The 12302-nt window shown below is 39.5% G+C and overlaps 2 protein-coding genes across 3 annotated transcripts; both read left to right on the plus strand.

Annotated features, from left to right (window-relative positions):
• Positions 1-46: 46 nt before the first annotated feature.
• tsr3 (TSR3 ribosome maturation factor) lies at positions 47-3389 on the plus strand. Its single transcript, XM_041962124.1, has 6 exons — positions 47-498; positions 896-1106; positions 1573-1766; positions 1854-2021; positions 2663-2717; positions 3044-3389. The coding sequence occupies exons 1-6, from the start codon at positions 378-380 to the stop codon at positions 3195-3197; spliced, it is 903 nt and encodes a 300-aa protein (XP_041818058.1). The 5' UTR covers positions 47-377; the 3' UTR covers positions 3198-3389.
• Positions 3390-3722: 333 nt separating this feature from the next.
• On the plus strand, positions 3723-12013 carry pdpk1b (3-phosphoinositide dependent protein kinase 1b). Of its 2 annotated transcripts, XR_006007876.1 has the most exons (15): positions 3723-3853; positions 5939-6229; positions 6439-6481; positions 6592-6729; positions 6875-7019; positions 7140-7237; positions 7368-7443; positions 7560-7628; positions 7881-7977; positions 8153-8326; positions 8526-8743; positions 8989-9046; positions 9406-9558; positions 9701-10721; positions 10845-12013. XR_006007876.1 is itself a non-coding variant. In XM_041962485.1 (14 exons), the coding sequence occupies exons 1-14, from the start codon at positions 3830-3832 to the stop codon at positions 9812-9814; spliced, it is 1698 nt and encodes a 565-aa protein (XP_041818419.1). In that variant the 5' UTR covers positions 3723-3829; the 3' UTR covers positions 9815-12013. The 2 variants fall into 2 exon arrangements, 1 of the variants encoding a protein (XP_041818419.1); XM_041962485.1 differs by having other exon boundaries at positions 9701-12013.
• Positions 12014-12302: the final 289 nt, after the last annotated feature.

The raw sequence follows: 12302 nt of genomic DNA on the forward strand, positions 1-12302 counted from the left end.
GTTGGTCCTTCATCAGGTGACAGCTCACGTGATCAAAACAAGATGTGCGCCTGCGCGTGTGTCTTGGATCACGACGTGCTCTCCGCGAAGCAAAATAGCGAAAGCCAAGAGACCTGTATTTAAATTATATAAAAACCCGTGCAAACTTGTAAACGGAGGCTAGTACTAATTGTATCGTGATAGTCTAACTTTGGAATTGTGCAAGCGTAGATTAAATACGAAACGTTTATTTTGTCGAGATAAATTCCTCAGACATTCTGGTGTCAGTGGGATAGCTAGTAGGCTAATGTCAAAGTAAATATCGTTAACAGATGCTGGTTTGTTTTAATGCAGGTTGTATTCTGGCAGTAGCTAACTAGCTGTCCACTGGTTGCAACATGGGACGAAAGAAACACGACAAGTTTGTTCGTCCTGACAACAAGGGCAAAGAAAAAAGGCATAGAATGAAGGGAAAATCCTTAGAGGCCTTTACAGAAGAAATGCACACAGCTTTTGAAGGTAATAATGTAAAACCATGTGTTTTTGCAAAAATGCCTCTCAACTGTTAACCGGCCTTAATGTATAACCCTCATGTGTGCCACAGGACCAAGCTTAAAGAAAGAGCACTAGTTCTGTTTAAAATGCTAAATGAAACATTCTAGAAATGACATGTTTATTCCAATCTAAAGTAAAAGTACACAATTTATATGACATTCCTGTATTTCAGTACGTGGGCCAAAATACCTTGGTATACTAACCTCTTAAGGTGATAAAGTAATGGGTGAAATAATGTTGGCTGTTCATATTCCGTCCATTTTTTTCATGTTGAGTGTAGTGTAAATAACCTTTACATGAGAAAGATTGTTCACACTGACATCTTAATGTACACTTTGTCCTCTGTCACCATGTTTTTCAGCGAGTCTTCACGTAGAGGAGGGAGCACAGGCCCCTCAGGTGAAACTGCCTTGTCCTCTTGCCATGTGGGAGTTGGGTCACTGTGATCCCAAGCGTTGTACTGGCAGAAAGCTGGTACGAAAGGGCTTTGTACGCAACCTGCGCCTCAATCAGAGATTTAACGGACTCATACTTAGTCCAATGGGCACAAAGTATGTGACACCGGCAGACAGGTGTGTAGCGTTGTTTCTGCCATACAGAATAAATCACTGGTAGCCTTCAAAGTATCTATACCTTTTTTATTATTATAACGCATCATGATGATTCTTAAAACAAACCATAAGCTGCCACATATGTGAACAGTTCACCCAGGCATTACTTTTAATATTGATTAATTATATGATCAGGTTTTTTTTTTTTTGTCTGATCAGCAGTCAAAAAAGCATTTTCCACAATGAAGTGAAACAAAGATACCAAGCTAATTTGGGCATTTTTAAATCTGCAGGCCAAACCAATATATGTCATTTTTTTTTTACTATTTTGTATTTTATAGCAAACTAAAATAGTCTTGATTGTCAAAAAAGTATGTTACCATTAAACCATACCAAATGTTTTTGTTTGAATTACCTCTGATAAATCTGTTATTGTGTTCAAATCATAATAGAATTGTTTGTCATAATAAAAATTTTGTGTGTACAGGGAGATTGTGGCTCAAAGTGGGTTAGCAGTGATCGACTGTTCCTGGGCCAAGCTGGAGGAGACTCCGTTCAACAAGATGGTCGGAACTCATCCCAGGTTACTGCCATACCTCGTTGCTGCAAACCCCGTCAACTACGGCAAGCCTTGCAAATTGTCTTGTGTTGAGGCTTTTGCGGCCACATTCTGCATTGTAGGTAAGGCTTTAGCGATAGTTATTCAGGAATTTGGCACTGTATCATTTTTTAAGTTTCAGCAGTAACCATATATATCTGATTTTGCAGGTTTTGAAGAACTAGCAGTGCTCTTGTTGAAGAAATTCAAGTGGGGGACAGTGTTCCTGGATCTCAATAAAGTTCTGCTGGACCGCTATGCTGCTTGCCAGTCAGAGGAGGAGCTGCTCTCTGTAGAAAAGGATTTTCTCATGTCCAAACCAGAGGAGGAGGAGTTTGGTAAAAATGGGGCAGGAATAAACTGGGGTCGTATCCAGTGTTTTCCCTCCATATTTGTGTAGCAGAGGTGGTTGGGGTCATTTGGGTTTTAGTCACACATCTGTCCTTATTTTAGTCTTGGTTTGGCTTCATGTACAACTTGTAGCCCTAAAATAGGTCATTTTTATTAAATTTTATTGTGGTGAAAGCTCTCCTTCAAAATGCCAGAATCATGAGTAACTTTATGTGAATTTCATATGTTCCAACATTTAGTTGTTTTTTTTTTCTATAGTTACTCACCTTGTTAAATTGTTATTGGGGAAACACTAGTCTCATAGTTATTTTCAGGAGGTTAATATGAGAAATATGATTCATCAAACAATAAAGGTCACTGTTTTGTTATCTGACCCACAATTCTAGGCAGCTTTCTCCAAAACGTTAACACTGATGTTTCATGAACTATTTCATTTAATTCTATTTGAATTGCTGAACAAATCAGAGATGTGGGCAGTGGTTCAGAAGTCTGGAACCAGGCTAATTGTTTCCAGCATCTCTGGAAATTTGCCCCGTACAGAGGGAAGGGTATATTTTGTTGCTGAGTTATGACCACTATTTCTGAAGCAATTTTCTCAACTAAAGTCAATCATCTGTCTCGTTCACAGATCCATTTGATGTTGACTCAGGAGTAGAATGTAGGAATCTCAACAGACGTCAGTGGTAAGCAATTTATGACTAAAGAGTGAGGTAATCAGATACTCTGTTTGCAAGTCTTGTAGTCATGCATATATTGATAAATGAATTATCAGTGCTGTTCCAGTTATGTTATCATTGAGCATTTTTCGTTTGTTTTCCAAGTTGTATGTCAATTTATACAACTTTTACATTTGCAACAGAAAGTTGACCTGCCATTAGCTAATATTCAAAAACAGATGAGCCATTATCGCTTTGAAAATACCAAATATTCTAAAAACATATCTACATTCCCATTTTGCTCTCCATGAGTATGGTTACTAATTTCATTAAACTGTCATTTCTGTGTTTAGTGCACCTGAAGATGATGATTCCAGTGAGGATACAGACACCTCAGAGGATAATGATGACGAAGCAGAAGATGAACAAGCAGAGAGTGACACTGAGTCAAAAACAGTCTCTCATCATCACGAAGAGGAGGAGACTGAATCAAAGTCATTACAATAAAGCATATTTCAGCTATGGATTCTTTTACTACAAGGACTGGCAAAACTTTTTCAACATTTGTGATTAATACATCAACTGATGGCTTTTTGGGGTTATCCAGTTTTGTATAAGTATCCAAATAATAAGACATTTTTACAATAAATTGTATGTTTTTTATGTAAACAGACTTAATAAATGAACATTTGCACCTGTCATGTAAGTGTATATTGGGATACAGGGTTTTCATATTTTTAGTTTCATGGGCAAAGATGATCTGTAAATGCAGACTTGAGGGCTGTGTGAAATCAGGCTGCTTCTACAAATTAAAATAGTGTTAAGAGACCTGTAGACCTCACTATAAAGCTTTATTAGTCGATCTAAAACAGACTGGCGCAAAGATAGTTATGCCACGTTTCCTGCGGTATTTGAATATCAACAACTGCTGCCGTCTAACTCAATCTCTATCAGCAAGATGAAGTTCAGTAGGTTGTAAATGTGGCGAGGGGGGCGGACACAGCGGGACTCTCCTCTGCTGTCCTGCGGTAACATTGTTGTGGAACGACGTCACAGCTCGAAAATGAAGGCGCAGAGGCAGCCATTACTGGAGCTTCTCTAATTATTTTATTCCAAATAAATACTCGCGGAAAACTCCCATGGCAAGAGCTACAAGTCAGCTGGTAAGTGTTGCAACTTTACCATGAAAAACAGTTCGAAGCCGGTGCTCAAAATGTACAGTGTGGCGGCTGTTTGACAACAAATAGTTACGTCGGGCCTTCATTTGAAGAGCGGTGCTAGCCGCAAAAGATCGTTTAACATTACGACTCACTAGCAATGTTAGCTCGCTAATGTTGGCTAACAACACTTATAATGTTTGGTACGTTACTCGAGGTTGTCCAACACCCAGTTTGATATATGGTGCAAGGTTCGACGAATTATTCGGTGTTGATTTAGCATTTACCAGCGCTTGCTATTAGTTTTATAGGATGTATGACCATTTCCCCTTGGTCAGTAGCGTTATCTGTTGGCTGACGTTAGCTAAACATGTTCGCGCTTTCGAGCGATGCTCCTGCTTGCTAACAAGCTAACATTAGCTTTATGCGTTCCACCTTTGGTTAGAAGATAGCTTTTTAAGGTTAACGTTGTGTAGTTTGCTTGTCAACCCAGTAACTTTAAAATTTCGATCTTAATGTTGGCACACTAACTCTGAACATGATTGAGTAACGTTACATGAAAGTGGCATAAGGTTTTGAAGTTACTTATCTGTTACCTGGCTGGCTAACGTTAACGTTAGCTAATTGACTGGCTGTTAGCGTTAAGTTTATAACTCGCTGTCAGTGATGGCCGGCATTATTTGACAAGGCAGCAGGAGCTAACGTTAGCTTGCTAGCAGGCGTTAGTTAGCAAAGAAAGTTCGCACAGGCCTGTTGTTACCCGAGTACTCAGGGTTAGGTTAATGTTAGCTGACATTTTCTATCAACCATTACGTGGTTGACCAAAGATAATGGGTCGGTAGATAGCCATACGATCAGTTGGCAACCATACAGTCAAGTCCGGATAAGGCAGCTAAATGGCCACACCTTGGTTTTGAATGAGAAGAAGCTAGGCCAACTGAACTAGTTAACTAACGTTAACTGAGTTATGAGCTGAACATCAGTACTGAATATTAAGTTGTTGACTTGGTTAAAATAACTAACTTTATACAAGTACCAAACAGTTTGCTGCAAAGCACAACCTTTCGCTGTGTGTTGGAGTTTCCAACAGTCATTTGGTGGGTTTCTCGTTAGTGTGCGTTAGCTGCCATGTCAGTTTGACCGTGGACATACAAATTTGATGAGTTCGGTGCAGTTGTGATAGTAAGTGCGGCTGTCACATGAAAGCAGTAACTTTGACATAGTTTTTACTACTTTAACACTGGAGGGTGGGACCACCAGGCTCAAAAGCGGCTTCTTCAATAGCCGTTGCATGTCTTTATCAATTCTAGACTTTGCTCCTCAAGTGGTCTCACTTGCAATTATATATTTAAGTTATTATAAAACCTACCAAACGTGTTAGCTGTAGTAAATATAAGTAAGCGACCTTGGGAAGTGGTTCTGCTCTCCATAATCAAGATCTTCTAAGCCCTTGAGTGTTCTATACACATTTTCTGGAATAGGTCGGGCAATTGCTCGTTTTGTTGTAAATTATATTGCTTTCGTTATACAATCCCCAGCAGAAAATCCAATCAGTCTGGGCCAGGAAATATGTGCATTTCTAACAGTTTATTTCCTATGACCCCTGTGTCATCTTACTGGGGGGAGTTTCAGAAAATAGTTAGTTAGTTAGTTAGTTTGTCTCCAAGGAGAAATTTGCAAATGTGAGCTATGATGCACTAAAATCAAGCAATTGCTAAATTTGTTGTCTCACAGAATGATGGCACTGTACTGGACAGCAAAACATGACCTTTAGCATAAACATTTACAACACTTTTTATACAAATTAATATTGGAAACTGTTTTTACTGTTGTATTTTAGCATGTTATTTCCAGCATTCATATGGTTGGCCTTAGCTTGTCATCATACCAATAGCTAGTCTCAATGAAAGGTGTGTTTTCAGTTGTAATTTTTGAGTTCATTAAAAGGTGCACTTTGACAGTTTATGCTAGGCCTCCAGGTTTCTAAAGTGATTGCATTATTTAAACCATATGTGACTTTTTTAAATCAATAACTGCATCTGCATCACCCTGCTGACTGATATATTCTCAATGTTCCCTTTCCTGTTCCAGTATGATGTTGTGCCCATTCAGCCCAGCGTTGTCATCTGTTCCTGCTCGCATCCATCAATGGTAAGAAACCACCCTGACTCCTGCTCGCCACTTGCTATCCCAGGCGCAAGCAGTAGCCACTGTCCCAGCATGGAGGGCTCAGCCTCAGAGGCCCGTGCTGTAGGAGCGTCTGCCAGCAGCCAGGGCTCAGACCTCCGCACACAGCCGGCTGTCCAAGCCCCCCAGCCACGCAAGAAGAAGCCAGAGGACTTCAGATTTGGCAAGATACTGGGAGAGGGCTCCTTCTCGACAGTATGTAACTTGCATTCCACTTTTGAATTATACCTGGGTAAATGTTGCTACATGCTAGCATTCTTTTGATTAATGTACTTGGATGAGTCATCCTCAGTTCATTTTAGATGAAGTGACAAAACAGGCCCTAGGAGTTACTAGATTTTCTCTCAGGTAGGACAAGAAAGTAAGTTGCCATAATATGTTTTTTTCTGCTCTTTTATCCTCAGGTTGTCCTGGCAAGAGAGCAGGTAACAGGGAAAGAATATGCAAGTAAGTAATAATTCACCAGCTTTTGGTGAATTACACTTTACTATCAAGATGGAACGGTATTGGGTGCATCTTTACTAAAATATTCTTAAATTTTCTTTCCTCTCCTCCAGTTAAGATTTTAGAGAAGCGTCATATTATGAAGGAGAACAAAGCCCAGTACGTGAAAAGAGAAAGGGATTTGATGTCAAATCTAGATCACCCATTCTTCGTCAAGCTCTACTTCACATTTCAAGATGATGAGAAGTTGTGTATCCTTTAACAAGTCCAATTTGTCAAGGCATGTTACCAACTTACCAGTTGTTTGTGTGTAAAACAAAAATGGTGTGGATGGTAATGAATGGTAGTAACAATTGATTTCTAGTAATCTCAGTGCTCCTTAACTAGCTTTTTTAGATTTTGGTCTCAGCTACGCTAAGAATGGAGAGCTCCTGAAATACATTCGGAAAATTGGTTCATTTGACGAGACCTGTACTAGATTCTACTCTGCTGAAATAGTTTGTGCTCTAGAATACTTACACAATAAGGGGATAATACACAGGTAAGTCTTTTTTTTTTAGTCATCCATACTTATATTTCAGTCCCTTTTTGCTGTTTATTTTAGAGATTCCAAACTTAGTGAAGTCTTTGATTTCCCCACATCTTACTTCTTTCATTTCAGAGATCTGAAGCCAGAGAATATTCTTCTGAGTGAAGACATGCACATCCAGATAACAGATTTTGGGACAGCAAAACAGTTATCATCAGACAGTAAACAAGGTATAACCACAATGATGATTTTGCTTATGCCTCTCAGCATAAAATGTAACAAGTGTGTTCATGCATCATGAATGTGGAGTTTTATGAAATTATTTATGTCTTTTTACCTTTTATTTGCATTGTTTGGCAGCGAGAGCAAACTCCTTTGTTGGAACAGCACAGTATGTGTCTCCAGAGCTGCTAACAGAGAAATCAGCCTGCAAGAGGTAATGAAGTTTGGTCACCATGCAACTGATTCAGTTGCTAATTAGTATTACATTTTTATGTTTGTCAGATAAGAGTGATATCACATCAGTAAGTTTATTTTATTTTATTTTTTAAGCTCTGACCTCTGGGCCTTGGGATGTATTATCTATCAGCTGGTGGCTGGTTTACCACCGTTCAGAGCTGGGTACGTACTAAGGGAATGTTGTTATGACAGCTCAGTTAATCCCCATAGATTAATTCTTCAATAATGGCTGATCATATTGCATTCCTATTTTCCCTTCAATGTTTACTGTTAAAGGTTTTTTCAAGTGTAACTCATTCTAGGCATGAGAATATTCTTGCCCCAGTAAGATTAATCCAGCGAACATCATTTTACTTGTGGTTCACTTTCTTAGTCTCTTTTTGTTCTTTTCCTCCTGTATTTCATATGTTGTAGAAATGAGTACCTAATATTCCAGAAGATAATAAAGCTGGAGTATGAATTCCCAGAGAAATTCTTCCCCAAAGCCAAGGATCTTGTCAAACAGCTTTTGGTAGGTCATCAAGAAACATGATTCCTATATGTGGGATACAATCAAATGTTATTGATATCTGTACCAACATTAATGTAATACTGTAGTTGTCATTGCTGGTGTGGGTTATTTACAGGGCAGTTCTTTTCTACTGAATGCAAACACATGTCATATCTGTTTCTGTTTTTTGCCTCAGTCACTGGACCCTTCCAAACGGATTGGGTGTGAAGAGATGGGAGGGTACGATCCTTTGAAGCAGCACCCCTTCTTCGACACCATCTCCTGGAGTGACCTACACATACAGACACCCCCCAAGCTCACGCCTTACCTGCCAGCCATGTCTGAGGATGATGAGGACTGCTATGGAAACGTAAGATATTTCATATGGTGTATATATATGTATACCACCACATATATGGTCCAGATCTCTCTATTTCTTTTTTTTCCATTGTTTGCTTATTCATGGCAAAATGTAGGCGTGATGCCTTGCTGAAAGATATACATTCCCCCAAACCCTGAGCAGTCCAAAATCTTTAGTTCAATATCCCCTGTCTCATTTCCTATCTCAGTATGATGACCTCCTGAGCCAGTTCAGCAACATGCAGGTGGCCCAATCCAGCTCTTCACACTCCCTCTCGCCACATGAATCCACACCCCCACAGAGGTCCAGCAGCAACATTGAGCAGTACATCCATGACCTGGACAATAACTCTTTTGAGCTGGACCTGCAGTTCACTGAAGAAGAGAAGCAGCTATTGCTGGACAAACAGACCACTGGAAACCCCTGGTAAACCCCATCCAATGTTTTACCCTTGTCAACCTGATTGTTTGTTCATTGTTGTATTTAAATGTGAATCATTCTAGGATTAGAATCTTACTTATGTCCTAGTAATGTGGAACAAAGTTAAATAATCATGTGAATTATGTAATTAAGAATTTGTTTGGCTGTCATTACATATATTTATTGAGGTGTAAAGTTAAACTTTGAGTAAAATGAAGGAGATATCATTAATATGTGGCTTGTTTACACAGGCACCAGTTTGTGGAGAATAACCTGATCCTGAAAATGGGACCGGTGGATAAAAGAAAGGTATGTGAATTCTAACCCATATACATGAGATTTTTTATATTGCATGTATTTATTATGTTGTGGTGTATTTATTAAATATTAAATAATATATAAGATGATTTTGGATCTAGACCTTGTCACAGGTTAATAGTTTACTATACAGTAGCTGTGTTGGGAAACATTTCAAAATGAAAACAGGTTTTCTACTTAAAGTTGGCTCAGCTCAGCATAAATGAAGTCACTTCCCATGGTACAGCTTTGACTGCTAGCATATAGGAAGTAAAGGGGAATTCCCTGCTGTGGTGGGGAAAGTCTCATTGGCCTCACAGCTCCCTCTGTTGGTGAACTAATATCTTGATACATGTGGCATTCCATTGCAGGGTCTGTTTGCTCGACGGAGACAGCTGCTTCTCACTGAAGGACCACACCTGTACTACGTGGATCCTGTCAACAAGGTCCTGAAAGGGGAGATTCCTTGGTCCCTAGAGCTACGCCCTGAGGCCAAGAACTTCAAAACCTTCTTTGTTCACACGGTACATGACTGTTTATTTCTGATGCCTGTCCAGCATATTTTCTGCCAGCAGCATGTTGATACTTGCCCACTGTTTAGAATCTCTTCTCATGTGGTTTCCTTTTTTAACACATATATTTTTCCTTTTTCTGTGATGTTTGCAGCCTAACCGAACATACTATTTGATGGACCCCAGCGGAAACGCTGACCGATGGTGCAAGAAGATCCAGGAAGTGTGGAGAAAGATCTATCAAAGGCACCAAAACCCTGGCCTATAGGAGCACAGTTCCTCCAGTGGCCACTCCTCTTTAGCTCTGAGGCCAATCACTGAGCAGAGTAACACCCTCTTTAGTGCCCTTCATCACCGCAATGTAAACAAACTCTTAGAGACGCTGGCATCTAGACCTTGTTTGTTTTCCTGAGTAGAACCATGGGAAAAATACAACTTTGGATTCAGGGTTGCTTTGCTTGTTCTTTGTGCTCTCTGTGAGGCTTCTATTGCATTTTTCCATGTATGGATGATAAGACTGCCACCATGCACATCTGCTTTTTGTACATTCTGCAGGGGGGAAGAGAAGGGCAAGCTTGTCCTGTAGAGTGACACGAGGTTGGGTACTGCTAGGACTATCTCAGATGCAAGGACTGGTTTCCTGCTTCAATGATACCATAACACAAAATCTAGCTTTTATGAACCAGAGCCTATCCTGATATCTTAATTAAACCATATCCTAATCCTACATCGTACGTGCAAGCTGTAGTCAGGCCCCACTTCTCATGCATATACTCCATAGTTGTAACAGATACTGTAAGCTGATTCAGTCTCTCACGTTTACCAAACTCAAATCCTTTATATATTTTTGTCAGAGCCCAAATGTTCCCACGGTATTTGAGTTGTTTTTTTAAGTCTCTTGGTACTTGCTTATTGCAGTCCAACTAAGGTCTCGTTGTAACAGCAGAGTGCCGGTCTGCAGTGAGACATGGGTCTGAATCAGTCTCTGTATAAGTGTGAGCCTTCCATTGCCGTTACTGAGGATGTATTGCTAACATGGGGTGGGTAAACATGCCACTAGCTTGTACTTCCTAATCATAACTTGCTTATCTTTCCTGCATGGCCAGTTTTGTAGCTCAGCCTTGTCTGCTTCTCTCTCCTAGGGCACTGGAGATATAGTTTATTCAAGTTTAAAGGTGGGTATTTTTGACTGCATTGGCAACCATAGCGAATATTATTGGATGATTTGGCTGTTCTGTACCATTCACTGGCTATTTCTTTGTGGTGTGAATTCTTCAATTTCCTTTTCGGTGGGATAGTCGGCTCATCTTCAGTACGTCCTATTGAAAACAAAATCTTATGTGCTGACCACCCCATGCTGAACAGAAAACCTTCATCAACAGAGATACAAACGCATACTATCATTCACGGAAGCAATCACAGTAAAGCTGTTGTCCCTGGACAAGATGGCAGAACTGCCTCATCTGGGCTCATAGGCCCATCTTTTTTGTTTTGTTTTGTTTTCATTCTGACGTTTGGCCCAACAGAAATTAAAGCGATTGATTTAACTTGTGCTCTTGTTTTAGCAATATGTATTATCATAATGCTTTTAATTTTTGACATATTACCTTAAGGTCCTTTCCAAAGGTCCTCTTCCTTCAGCTGAGTCTGTGTGTGCAGTGTGTGACTGGAGTATAGGTGAATAGGACCCTCTGGCCCTGGGGCCCGGGCCTCGATGTGGTTGGATGTCAGTTAAAGGATATCTATCTGATCCAAATAACCGATGAAATTGCTGTATCTGTCTATAAAGTTGAGGAAACACTAGAGACGTGTTTTCCTCTAGTTAGAAAAATTGAATCAAGTCGATGGCAGTCGGTTACATTGTGTATGGAATACTCTACCTGGCTTGTAACTGACTAGAACTGTGATGTACAGATGATGTATTATTAAAATCTGAAGCAAGTAATGCAATGATATTAGGATACAGTTTTTGTATTTTTATTCTTGTATAAGGTTATTTGATGGCTATTGTTTAGCCTCTAGTTCATTCTGTGTTATTTAAATTCTAATATATGAATCATATTTGGATTGAAGTCATGTTCAGGGGCCATGTTGTGTATGTATTGATGTAAAGCCTTTGAATGTGAATAATTATTGTAAACTATAATATTTTACAGCTTTTTTCTTACTATATCATACATTTTCTATTTGCTCAGTGATTTAATCATATTCTGATAATTTAATGAATCTGTTCATTCTCTCTCTGATTATTTGTGCGCTAGGTCAGTAGATGTTGAATGATGAATTTTCCACTTAATGCTTGGTAGTCCAGTAATTAAAGCATGTAGGGATTTAGGCATACAAATAAAGCCATGTGTCCTGTCTTCTGTTAACAACTACAGTCATGACACAGTGAAAGCAGCAGCATTCAGTGGCAATGGCATCTCACATTTTGCAGCATGTAAATAAAGTACCGGCCCATTACCAATGTTTGGTGTCTGAAAATTACTTTAATGCAAACATCACAGGTGAAAACCTAAAGTTGGTCTTGCGAAACTTTAAAAGCACATTTTCAGTGCAAAAGTCAATAAATACTGTATACGAACCATTTGAATATGGTGTTTGTCTCCATAGCTCATAAGATACCATTCTTCCTTATGCCTTGATATTTCCAGGCTGTCAGAATCAAGACAACATTGCTCCATATTGAAGCGTCGGTGGATCAAGCTGGGGAGGACCTCTTTTCCCTGGAATAATTTATGCATGTGTCTGTCAGT

The sequence above is a fragment of the Chelmon rostratus genome, chromosome 21 (genome assembly GCF_017976325.1).
Source record: "Chelmon rostratus isolate fCheRos1 chromosome 21, fCheRos1.pri, whole genome shotgun sequence".
In the NCBI taxonomy this organism is placed as follows: domain Eukaryota; kingdom Metazoa; phylum Chordata; class Actinopteri; order Chaetodontiformes; family Chaetodontidae; genus Chelmon; species Chelmon rostratus.